The sequence below is a fragment of the Xiphophorus maculatus genome, chromosome 7 (assembly GCF_002775205.1).
Source record: "Xiphophorus maculatus strain JP 163 A chromosome 7, X_maculatus-5.0-male, whole genome shotgun sequence".
Classification (NCBI taxonomy): Eukaryota; Metazoa; Chordata; class Actinopteri; order Cyprinodontiformes; family Poeciliidae; genus Xiphophorus; species Xiphophorus maculatus.
This window is the reverse complement of record NC_036449.1, coordinates 6,694,626-6,707,709: the sequence shown is the minus strand read 5'-3', so window position 1 is coordinate 6,707,709 and position 13,084 is coordinate 6,694,626. Positions and strand designations below refer to the sequence as shown.

At 39.8% G+C, this 13,084-nt stretch overlaps 2 protein-coding genes across 2 annotated transcripts in view; both read right to left on the bottom strand.

Annotated features, from left to right (window-relative positions):
- Nucleotides 1-1,241: 1,241 nt before the first annotated feature.
- LOC102218518 lies at nucleotides 1,242-3,795 on the bottom strand. The gene is made up of 6 exons (XM_023336599.1): nucleotides 3,605-3,795; nucleotides 2,751-2,796; nucleotides 2,577-2,668; nucleotides 2,036-2,146; nucleotides 1,624-1,906; nucleotides 1,242-1,494 (listed from the first exon to the last, which is right to left on the bottom strand). The coding sequence occupies exons 1-6, from the start codon at nucleotides 3,793-3,795 to the stop codon at nucleotides 1,282-1,284; spliced, it is 936 nt and encodes a 311-aa protein (XP_023192367.1). The 3' UTR covers nucleotides 1,242-1,281.
- Nucleotides 3,796-7,721: 3,926 nt separating this feature from the next.
- Nucleotides 7,722-13,084, bottom strand: part of LOC102229351 (rho GTPase-activating protein 20-like) — a 38,398-nt gene continuing 33,035 nt past the window's right edge. The window contains exons 14-15 of the mRNA XM_023337553.1: nucleotides 11,718-11,826; nucleotides 7,722-9,693 (exon numbers count right to left, since the gene is read on the bottom strand). Of these exons, the coding sequence (XP_023193321.1) occupies nucleotides 8,075-9,693; nucleotides 11,718-11,826 (1,728 nt within the window). The 3' untranslated portion in view covers nucleotides 7,722-8,074. The remainder of the gene's footprint in view (nucleotides 9,694-11,717; nucleotides 11,827-13,084) is intronic.

Here is a 13,084-nt window from a genome sequence, read left to right as displayed (position 1 = left end):
GATGAAATTCTGGACCGGATGGGAAAATCTGCCAGCAAGTCTGTCTGTGGAGATTGTTCCTGGAAAATACCCAACAGCTGCCACATGCTACGAAACGCTAAGAATTCCTTGTCACTACAGGAGTTACAAATCTTTCAGTGATGAGTTTTTAGCATGCATTTCCTCTACTCAAACTGGCTTTGGCTTGCTTTGAATGCTGTTTAAAAAAAAAAAATCTACATTTAAACTGTAGCAGTTCTTTGTGAAGCAGCTTTGTTCAAATGAAACAGTTTTGTTGAAATGTAGAATCAGTTCAATTTTCTGATTTTGTCAGATGATTACATATCATATGAATTCAACATGTGATTCAATACATATGAATGTATACATATGAATGTATTGAATTGAATATGAATTGAATACATACAGTATGAATGTATTCATATGTATGTATTCATATGAATGAATGATTGCTATGTAATACATATGATACATAGTAATCATATGTATTACTGAGAGTAACGTGTTAGTCTAGTTCCTCTAGTTTTGTCACATTCAAAACTAGAGGAACTAGAGTGACAATGTTCAGAGTAGGTATTTCATTTCTCTGAGTACTGTTTGTACAGGCAGTTTTAAATATGAAACTGAAATTGTTTTTTATGCAAAATTTTATTGATTGTACTTAGATGAGTTCATATATGCTTGAAGTATTAGAAAATAAATTGCATAAGACAAACAAAGCTTTTTCTGATTCTTATAATGCAAGAAATTTAAAGTCCTACAACAATGTACAAATGTACCTACTAGGTTCCTTTTAAGTAAAGAAAAAACAATCAAATTACAAATTTAGAACATTTTAGTTCTTAAACATGTTCTTAAACATAAAGACACTAAAATTCACCTTTGTGGTAACATGATCAGCATTTTGCTTTACCTTTCATAAATGGTGAATTTTGAAACTGGTACGGAAGCTTATTGCTATAATCCAGGGGGAAAAAATCAAGCGCTATCACGTTATAATGTCATACGTATCTTATTAAAACGTGATAGTTATCTTGTTAAAACATAATACGCATCTTGTATAAACGTGATAATTTTATGTCCAGGAAGTGGCGGTATTATGCTATTATGAAGGGAAACTTGACCAAGTCCTGTTAGCCACTGTACTAGCCTAGCATAATACCGCCACTTCCTGGACATAAAATTATCACGTTTTAACAAGATAACTATCACGTCTCAATGTGATAGCTCGAATTTTTTTCCCTGCGTGATAGCAATACGCTTCCGTAAAATGGATAACTTTCACATAGTAAAAAACTGCTCGCAAAACTGAATTGCAGCAATATAAATGTCACATCCAGATGACAGTGATGTGGCTTTTGGGTTTACTGCATTTCTTAAGGCTGCCATTTGTTCGTCAGTCAGTTGCAAATTAGAGTTTGGTACTGTGACATTTGACTCTTCGTGAAGAGAAAGCCCGCTGTCCTCCCATTCAATTTCGGGAATCTGTACACCCTGGAAAACACAAAGAAGGGATCAAGAGAACTCAAAATTTACTTAGTAAGACATTGTAGATTACTATTTTACAAATTAAGTGAATGGTAGTATACATGCTACACATTAAATTGTAAAATTAAAATGTACCTCTGTCAAGGCACCGTGGGGTTCAGGAATTGGATGATGTGTACGACCAAGAACCCAGAGCTGGTTAGGAGTCATGTTGCTTTCAGTTCGAAGTGGGTGATTGTCCCAGCCACTGCGGAAAGTATCCAGATCATCCTGCAGACGTGGCAGGAAGACATAATGGCAACAGAAGAGGTGTGCTTCATTTGAAATGTCCAGGTATCCCTCTTCTTCAAGGTAGTGTAGCACATCATAATAGATGCACGTTACAGCTGTCCACAGATCTCTCCACAGTCGCTCAATCCTTAAATTATTTAGTGATAAATGGTTAAAAACTGCCCTTCAAATCATGTCATATTGAAAACCACACAAAGGTAATGTTACTATAGACATTGAAAAGCATCACATATTGAAACTTGTCATTTGTACAAACCTTTGATTGTGCACACTTTTTCCAGATATGAAACTGCTTCTTCCTGTTCCACGAATCATAAACATAAGTCGTGCCACGTCCACATTTTCCACCCCTTGATCAGCACGTACCCTAAAATAAGTGTGTAACGTATTCATAATTTGCCTATAATTACAACATTAATGACAAATTTTAGCATAGCTCAAACATTCTTTGTAACCAAAAATATATTTTGGAGATACAAAATAGTGGGGATTAGACAAAACTAACTTACAAGTAACTTTTCAGCAAGCTCTTTTTAAGTCTATAAGTTCTTAATATTGATGAAAAAGTAATAGTTATAAGCGACATAATCTGACAGTGGAACTACATATTATTCCAAAATTCTAAGTTATAATATTGGAAAATGTCTTGTTCTACGCTAAGGTTTCACTTTTTCATCATTACTCAAAACCTATTGATATAAAACAAGCTCCTATATTTTGGAGAAAAGTTAGTTGATGCTGACTTTTAATCTTTCTTCCTTGGCTCAAAAGGATTAAGATGGACTGTAAACCTTTACCTGAGGGGGAAACCAAACTCCTCCACTGAACCTTGAAAGAAAGCGAGTGTGGTAGATGCCAGGTTGTTGGGAGCTGTACCAAGATACATTATCTGCACAACACAGCAAAAATGTAACAGTCAATTTCATAGCTTATGAAATTCTGCATTTATGAATTTACAGAAGATACTGCACCTTTCGAGAAAAACCATCAATGCCACCAAAGATAACAATGTTGTACCTAAAAAGAACAGAAAATACAGTATGTCATCATCATCATTAAATATCATCACTAAAAAGGCTTGCTTCTCTTGCATTACGCATGTCTGTAAGAAGGGACAGAGCAAATTGGACTTATTGAATAAGTTAAGTTCTTTCAAAGTTTGCAGGAAGATGCTGCAGATCTTCTATCAGTCTGTTGTTGAGAGCTTCATCTCTTCAGCCGTCATCTGTTGGGGCAGCAATATCAGAACCAGGGAACTAAAAAGGCTAATAAAGAAGCTGGTTCTGTTCTGGGGACAAATGTGGAACCTCTGGAGATACTTATGCAAAGAAGGATTCTTCATAAATAGAAAATGCTGGGCAACCCTGACTCTGACAACATCTTCATGAAACTATCTTGAGAAAATAGAGTATTTACAGTCAAAGGCTTCTTTAGACTGACTGTGATACAGAACACTACAAGAGATCTTTCCTGCCAGCAGTCATCACCATCTGCAATAACTCTTTGAATAACCTAAATTAATGAGTTACAACATTTAATTTTCCTTTAGAATAAGAAAATATTTGAATTTAATTTGAAGCGAGGTCTGCAGAGGAAGATCAGGTACTGCTTATATTTGGCTATATTGAAGCACAACATGCAGGACACTGGCTGGTGTGGTCACACATTATACACCAATGTATATAATACTGAAAAAAGTTGTGCTTTTATTTCCAAAAGGTATAAGACATGCTATGAAAAAAAAAAAATTCTACATGAGTTGAATCTATTTAACAAGCACACTTCAAAGTTAGAAGCCCCTCACTGAAAAAGATAAATGATTTACCGTATTAATTTGTGGTTGGTGTCAATGTGCATCAAAGACTGAGGGCCAGGAACTGAGTACGTCCGTCGAGCTATGCATCCTAGCTGGACCATACGTGATGCCATTCCAATGGTGTCTACACGATGCATGGACGCTCTGACTCTATCATACTGCACCCTCAGTCCTCTGGCTTGCAGAAGGGCCTTTACCATTCGGTACCCTGAGTGAGGCTGCCTGGATTTAATGTCTCTCACACATTGGTCTAAGTCATCATCTGACATGGTGGTGTATAATGCCCTCACTGAAAGACCAGATTCTGCCATCCGTCGATATACAGTCCGTCTAGATATACCCAAGAGTTTGGCGATGCATGGGACAGGGAGATGGAGTTCTAAAAGACTGCAAAGGTAGTCTGAGGATATGACCATCCGTTGTCGCCCAGCTGGTCCTTGCTCAATATGCACAACAGTTGTTTGTTGTTCTTCACTTTGTTTTTCTAAATTAATTAGTCTGTGCAAATGAGCCAGCGCATCCAAAATATTTGAAGGAACATCTATCTGACAAGACATGGCATTTAAAAAAACTAGTTCTTGAGTGCAGATAAAGTCCAGGAAATCCAGATCCAGGGGCATACGTTCAAGAACATGCTCCAAACGATCACGGAGTCTATCAAAAATGTGATCCAGCAAAAGTTCCTTGAAAAGAGAGAAAAAAAAAAACATGTCAAAAAAATTGTCAGTAAAATAAAAAAGTATTTTGAAATCAGTAGGTCAGTATTGGGACATCACAGTAATATAAATTAAATTATGATATTTAGTCTAAAACAAGTTAACAGATGTACTTACAAGCATATATTTTTCTTGAAAATGAGTTAAAATCAATTGAAAAAACAAAGGGAGTTGTTTATAGTGTTGCTAAGTAACAGAACGAGGTTTTATACCGCAAAGTAAAAAGAATGTAAATTAATATTGTATATCAACACTTGTCAGATAAGAGAAGCAGTATTTTGGATGATGTTGTAATGACAATAAATGTCTTAATTCATTCATAAATGAAGTCACCTGAACAATACAGTAGCTGAACAGAATGGGGTTGTGGTTATAATTAATGTCGGTAGTGTTCACAGCCCCTCCTTGAAGCACACAAGGCAGCCATATTAGCTTAGTGCATTAGCGGTAGCATCTCCTGAAAAATTACACTTTACTAAGACTGCCTGTCTCAGTCTCACCTAAGACAACATCAAACAACCCAGAAAGTCGCCACCCATCAGTTCTCTTTCAAGATTCTAGACTTGACGCAAGTGGTATTTCTTTTTGAAATAAAACGGGGTAAATTGGGTGTGGGGCAGCGGGGAGGGGCTGGGGGGGCTAGTAGGTAACGAGAGGTAATATGCTAGCACTACATGGTGTAAGATTAACAACGGCCCAAAACCGTGTTTTAAATCAAGATTTAAGGTAATGTATCAAACTTCATGCGCAAAATAAAATATACTACAGAAATATGAAAGCATTAAACTCACCGTTGGGTTTGCGTTCGCCTCCATGGTCGCCAGCCTCGGTGACGCTGGTATTTCTTCAATATGACGGTTGTGTCACGTGATTAGCTGGGTCCTGGAATCTGACATCCATTGCTAATGTCTGTGACCTGAAGTAACCTCGCCATTTTTACAGCGAATTTTTAGACGTTGAATTTGAGACAGCGAATTTGAGCAAGTTGAATTGGAGGACACTGAAATTATTGCATTCGAATTTTGAAAAGTTGAAATTTTTTATATGCTGAATTTTTTAACACTGAAAATTTAAACTGTGAAAAATATGTATATTGAAAATTTGATCACTTTGAAATAGGAATGTGAATTTTTTTAATAAATGAAAATTGCAACCATGTACAAATAATGACACTGAATTTTTTTTTCATGTACAAATAATGACACTGAATTTTTTTTAGGTTAAAAATATATTCTGAATTTATTTTAACACTGAAAAAGTAAGCACTAATATACAACATTCAAATTTCAGAGGCATTTTTTATTCAAATTCTGATGGCACATATTTACTTCCATAAACACAGCATAAGTTCCTTGGTTTTCTTTATTCTCTGCTGGTTCCCTGTCATATTCACTTAGTGCAAAGGTTGTAGGTTCCTATTTGTTTTCGTTATGCTCGTTGCGTACATAAGAATTTGTCCTGTGATTTGCAGTCTGTACACGACTGTGTACAGCTCATATTTCTTCCATTTCTGAACTCTCATGCCAACAAATGTCAGCATTTTACTGAGCTATTTGCTGACGGTCTTGTAGCTCATTCCACTGGTTTCCTTGGAAGGGCCACTTTAGGACTACTATCGTTGGTGAAGTCGATCTAAAAAATAAGGTGAATTGCTGGATTATAACTTAGTATATAAACAGAGTGATCACATGTAGTTATCTCCGATTAAACTTTCTAAAAAACTGAAGCATAAAACTTTCCTGTCTTTTTCTCTCTTTCCTGAATTCATTCAGTTCGGCGTGCACGACGTCCACCAAAATGTGTTTCACGGCCGGGACACGCTTTCACGATGCAACACGGTCGTGTCTGTGTTGCCGAGCAACCGATGAAGCCACAAAGCCAGGCATGCGCCACTTCATTTGACTTTCTCCCCCGATGGAAAATATGAAGGCCTTGAAATGGGAATGAACTAAACAGATGAGTCACAAACAGTGCGACTGTTAAAATATGTGGCGGTGGCTTCAACAAAAGACTGCAGACAAAACCTCGAGGAAAGAGCGGCAAACGTCACAGACGGTTGTTTCTTCTGTCGCGTCGCAGTGAGAGCCACGCTGGGCATCGCTTCAGCCATGAATGATGCATTTAGGAAGCAAACGGCACACGCAGCACGTTGAACCTTTTGAACGGAGCCGGGAGCATTTTCAATCGAATATTTTAGAAAAATAACATTTTTAAAAATCCACGAAAAGGCAAATGTGACGTTGCAGCATATCCGTATTATTCTCCCTCTTCATCCCACGGTGCACATTGTACAAACAAAATCATTGCGCGCTTCTAAAGTAGTTTCACAAGAGCAATGTTTATTAAAATCCAAATTCTTCCTCGCTCTTGTGAGCATTAGATTTACACAATATACAAATGGTGCGTTTTATAGCAAATATACTATTGGGACAGCAGCAGCAGAATTGGCTTGTACAAAAATACATATTTCGTTTTCACAAACCATACCAAAAAGGATCAAGATAATATTATATATATATATATATATATATTTATACATATATCTGTAACATAAATATTCACAACTATACAGGCTGAACACAATTCAAGGTAGTGGAAATAATAAACAGAATGTAATAAACTTTACATGGACAATGACATGCAACACTCATGAAACCTGTTCTTTTACTGAGCTAAAATGAGTGAATTATGTTTTTATTGTAGTAATTGAGTGAAATTTATTAATTGACGTAATTTATTAAGATAAACTAATATAAACAAGATAATCTTGGCCTCACTTTAAAAAAAAAAGTACTTTAGATAGGGAGAGGACTCTAAGAGGCATACGAACAAGATTTATTCATGTTAAATTGGTTGATTTTCTTCATTAAAATATAGTAGTGATATAAAAGCATCCTCAAAAAGATTTTAAGTAGAAAGGCGCACAGAGAAATCAGCTGGTTGGTGAAATAAGCTGATCTTTCTAGTAGAAATCTCAAGAATCAGATTTTTTTTAACCGTCAGTGAAGGCACCAAACCAAAACTTTATGTGGGAGACTAAACTAGAGGTTCAGTATTATTTAAAATGTCAATTCCTTAATAGTTTTGTGCTTTAAAATGATAGTAAAAGACAAAAAATGAATCCCATTGGCTTATGCATTAACCACGTTAAGAGAAAACATCAGTACGCATGGATCGAAACTTTAAAAACCAAGAAGATTTGGAATTTGGCTACAAATCTGTGATCAGTGCATCTCTAATTTTAACATCCCGTCATGGTCACAGAGATCCAAACCAGAGCTATCAATAACAAGAACACTTGTGTGAGTGGAAAGACATCTTATATATATATATATATATATATATATATATATATATATATATATATATATATATATATATATATATATATATATATATGTGTGTGTGTGTCTATATATATATATATAAAAACATTCACATGTTTGAAAAAGATAGAAAAATGCTAGAAAGAAAATAAAACACGTCCTCCTCATTTAACCCATGGGTAAGAAAAAAATAATGAGCTGGAATAGCTGTATTAACTGTTCATAAAGTCAGAGCGATAATCACTGCTAAATATCATTTCTTGCTAATTGTGGTGCCTATTTGTACCTTTAAAAATGCAGAGTACCATTAAAGTACTCAACACTGCAACATAATAAAAACATATAATACCATAAATGGTAACGGCTGTACACAAAAAAACATATCTGATAAAAAAACAAAACACATTCTCCCATTTACAGTTTGTACAGTTCTTATGTTACACATACGACTCTTCTGCAAAGAAGAGCTGTTCGAAGTCCTCCACTCGCGGGTCGCTGCACCGCCTGCTCTGCCACTCTTTCTTATTCTGCGCTATAGCCACGGCAACCTCCTGACTCTTCCGCAGGCAGGAGTCGGGGTCTGCCTGACCCTGTGAGGAGAAGTAGTCCCTAACCACCTGGGTGGCGGAAGGAGACAGGCAGAGCTGCGGCCTGGTGTGGCCGGACTCCACATTCGACGCCCTCCGTCTGCCGCCAATCGGCTGAGTTTTACCGCCCAAAGGTCTGTCTAGGGTGAGGCTCTTGGAGGCATCCGAATTGGCCGAGACCTTAGCAGGCTCGGATGCTCGGCGAGGAAAGGTCTTCCTTCCTTTGTGGCTTTCGGCAGCAAGGGTGAGGGAGTGGGATTTTGGCCTCTGGAGGACCAGAGTGGTGGCTGTCTGTCCATAGAAAACACTCTGCGGAGGTTGGACTCTCTCAGTCCGCACCGGTCTTTGCGAGACCTTGGCTCCTGCGACCGGTTTGGGATTGTCCGATGGGTTTGCCCCGGAGGATTTGGAAGCGCAGCTCTGGTCGTGGAGCTGCCTCAGCTCTTTGACGGTCAGGGGTTTCTCTGCGCCTCTGTAAAATGGGGAGCGGTTACGCTGAAGCTGGATAAGAGCCTGCTGGTAGGACGGAGGGCTGCTGGACCGCCGTTGGCAGTTTTCGTTTGGCTCCATCGCTGCCGTGTCGTCAACAGCGACAGAGCAACCACCACCGGTTGAGTAGGAATTCCCGTTCACCTCCAAGGGTCCGTTGTCGGGTTGTTTCAGAGACAAGCAGCGGTCCTTCTTGAGCCAGGTGTTCGGGTGGAGTCCGTGGGATTGGGAGATCTGGTTCCCACGAGGCGGATGGATGGATGGTTGCCAATGGGGCGCGGCGTCCCTCTGAGGCGGGGAGTCTCTCGGCGACCGTTGAGTAGCTGCAGCGTTCGTGACATAGTCAGTGGAGTACTGAGAAAAGGCAGAGTCTAAAGAACTGAGGGAGGATCCTGTTGGAGAAGTCGCCGGTGAAGACAGGCTGGAACAGCTGGCGTCCAGTCGCAGCGGAGGCGGAGGCACGTGCTTTGTCTTCCTCCGCCCACCGCTGGCTCCTCTCTGGACACACCCATCCTTTACCTCCTCATTTAGCTTCAGTCTGTTCAAACCCTGCTCCACGAACACCTCATCCTCTTCCCCTTCCATGGCTGCGTCATAGCTGGCCTTCCTTAAGGGTACGTGGTGGTTGTCCGCGTTGACCGCCACCATGCCGGAAGACGGCACATTCGCTAAAGCCAAGGCCGGCTCTGAGCTTCTCCGGAGTCTCCTGGGAGCGTGCGACGAGCCGTTGCGAGGCTGCCGTATGGCGGGGCTGAATCTCCTGGGCCTGGCCAGAGGGGGGAGTTGCAGTAGGTGATCGGTGTCGGGGTCCGGCTCGGGGTCGCCGTCGCTTAGGGTGATGACTGAGTCCCGGCTGCGGCTGTCCGGCTTGGCTTTTTCGCGCAGCAGCAGCTGTTCCTGGTAGGGAGACTCGGGGTCATCGTTCAGCTCGTTCTCCAGACTGTCGTAGGATGAGTCGTTCATTTGGAAGGACGAAACATCTAGGGAGGAAAAGAAAGGAGAAAGATAAAAAAAAAAACAAAAAACACCAAACTCAAAAAGTGGAAAACAGTGGAAAGTATTTTGGTCTAGTTTCTAGCGCAAATGGTTGGTACACTTGAAATAAGAAAGTTAATTTAGAAGTAACTTCTCACCAAGATATAGGAGCTTGCTTTACATAAATAATTCTTGAATATTGATTAAAAGTAGTAGTTCCACTGGCTGATTATTTCTCATATATAATACAGGGAAAATGTCTAGTAATAAATGAAAAAATCTGCCAGGGGACCTGGTGCTTTTAATCAATATTTAAGAATTACTGACTTTAAACAAGCTGCTATATCTTGCCTAAAAGTTACTTGTGAGTTCATGTTCTAAGATATTTATACAAGAAACTAGACCAAAAACACTTGGTAAGATCTTGTGTTTTTGCAGTGTTACATGTAGACACATATATAAAATGTTATCCTTCAGTCTGGCTAAAACAAACTTTCTGTTCCATTTGCACCAACCTACAAAAAAATCTACTTGTGTTGTATAATTGTGGACTAGGAGATTATAAAAAAAAAAAGACAGAGGGCCCGTTTGCAAATTCTCACAAGTTTCTGAGCTCAAGAAACTTGTGAGATACACAAGTTTACAACAGTAAATACGTTTTTTTATGGGTAACAAGCTTGTCCTGACCTTGAATTTCAAACAGAAGTTGAAGAACTGATAAGAAGAGGTAAACACTGTCGAAGAAAACAATTGCTCTGAGTGTATCTTTCGCCTAGCTTAGCAACTAGCTAAACGCTACTGTAGCCTAGCATTACTTTAAACATGCTCTGTGTCTAATGTTGACGTAACTGCTGCTGCTACCCGAAGCGTAGGTACTGCAGCACTTTTTTAATTACTTTGTTGAACTTTTGACTTTTATTCTATTTATAAGGGAGAAGGTTAGACATGTCAGGTTCCAGGCTTCAAACCTCTGCATTGAGGACAAATAGGCTGCGTTCACACTGCAGCCTGAAGTGACCCAATTCAGATTTCTTTTGACGTACTGCGACTTGTATCTGATCTTTTCATGACAGTCTGAACAGCACAGGTCGGATTCTTTTCGAATGCGACCCGTATCCGATACGAATCCGATTCAAATGCGACCTAACATCCAGGTCGCATTCATCCAAGCTGAACATCACTGATTCTCAACAAATGTCTCTATTCTGCGCCCTGATACACGCAAGCGGGAAGAAAAGCAACAACTATGACGGACTATAATGAGGATGAAGTTGTTAATATGCTGGCTCCGGTCGGACAACAACTACAAATGTGTAAGCTATGCTCCACCATTAGCGTCCATGTTTACTTTCACAAACACTGAGCACTTCTTCTTTTTATGGCGGCTGGCAGAAACCTGAGAACGCTGACGCTATTGAGCCCTCTACTGCGCATGCGGGACACTTTCAAGTCCTTTGCTCGTTCACAGTGGAGAACACATACAGGTCACATGCATTTGGCAGTGTGAACGGCCCCGGCAAAAGTGAAGTGAAGGCCTGAGAGCAACTAATGATCTCGACCTCCCAAGCTGAACGAACAAAAATCGGCAAAGACGTGGAGAACAGAGGACAAAGCTTCATCCTGCCGTGAGCTCTTTGACCTCCGGCGGTTATTTTCGACACGAGGGAGAAAATCAGTGCAGTGTATGAAAGAGGGGATTCAGCGGCATTTTAATCAGCACCTGTGACCCTGGCAGTCACCGAAATTACCGGAGGTCAATCTGCTGACCGCAATCAGCAGGACTGAAAGGGCCGAGGCGACTTGGCTAGACAGACGGAGACGGCGAGTCTCAGTCCGCGCCACTTTGAGGGGACGACACAGTGAGGCTTTATCACCGCTTTCAGAAGGGCAACAAATGTTTGACAAGCACAGAGCAACCGTTTTTAGCTGTTTTACCCCCCAATGTTCAGAAAACGAGACTAAAAGTATGCAGTTTTTTTAATCAAACTGAAACTTGGACTCTGTCTTTTTCTGTCTCTTGAGTTCTTACCAGATCCGTGGTCGCTGCTGCTCTTCTGGCTGACGTCTTTGAACAACGAGGCCACGTCTCCCAGGACGCTGCTGCAGTTCTCTATGAGGAAGCGCACGAGCTCACACACCTGCAAAACAAAAAGCAACAACAAAACAAACAACACAGGTTGATTAGATCACATCAATCCCGTTTCAGCATCTTTTTTTTTTATTTACTCCTCTGCAGCTGCTGACAGTTCGTTGTTCTTTGTTTTACAGACGGTTTTTGAAGGATAGCTGCTGTTTATTGTTTCAGTTGTTCAATCAGTTCCTCAGGGAAGCAGCCAAAGTTCAGCAGAAACTGAGCCAACATGCAGTTTCCAAAAAGCGTCCGCGTCAGCACAAACTGTCAAATGCAAGCAAAGATCACAAAGTCGGACTGGGACATAAAGCTTTTTCTCAGAGTAAAAAGGTAAAACCTGTACTCAAAGAATATCTAACCATTTGTTGTCTTAACAGATGAATGCCATCTTTAAATCTTTAAAAGGGAAACGTTACTGTCCCTTACGTCTTTCAAGCCCTGCATTTAAAAAAATGGCCAGTAACCTAAAATGAATAAAAGGAAGGTAACTAGTTTCTTCAAAGCATGCAAAAATAATTTAGTCATTAAGCTTAGCGATATGCTGTTCAACAAAAGTGACCTAAATCTTGTTTTTAGCTTTAAGAATTGACAAAAAAAAAAAAATCTATTAAAATATAAATTCATCCAACTGATTTTACTCATGTCTTTTTTAAACAACTACATGATGATAATCATGAAGAATTGAACTGTGTCTGTATTGGGATGAAAAGTGTAAAATTGATATTCTGTCTCAGTGAAGGGAACATTTTCTCCTTATTGGTCACCTCATCATCTCAGAAAGTTTAATGCTTTTGTACTCAAACTGTGAATCAACCCAAAGCGTCATCTTTGGGGCGTCTTTGGGTTGACGTCCAAAAGACGCCAGAATTCTAGCTGAATTACTAGAAAACAAGTCCAGCTCCTCTCCCACCTCAACCCCTCCATGCATCCAGCATGCCGATGTGAGTGAGTCTTCACGAGTGCAGATAGCATTACTTAATCACTGTGGAGGCGCGCTATCAATGGGCTATTGCAACAATATATATTTTTTAGCAACTTTTATATAATTTTGTGGGAGTGGTGTATGTGTGTGATATTTATATCTGAAGGCTTGCTTGATGTCCAAAAAGCATTGAAAGCAACCTGGTTCCGCTTGAGATACCAAGTGTGCTACAGTGTGCCTTTGGAAAGGCTTTATTTACTTAAAGACACTCTTTTATTCACCACGTAGCAACTTCTGAATTTCTAGTAACACCTTCCTGTTTCATTCACAACTGTAAACATGT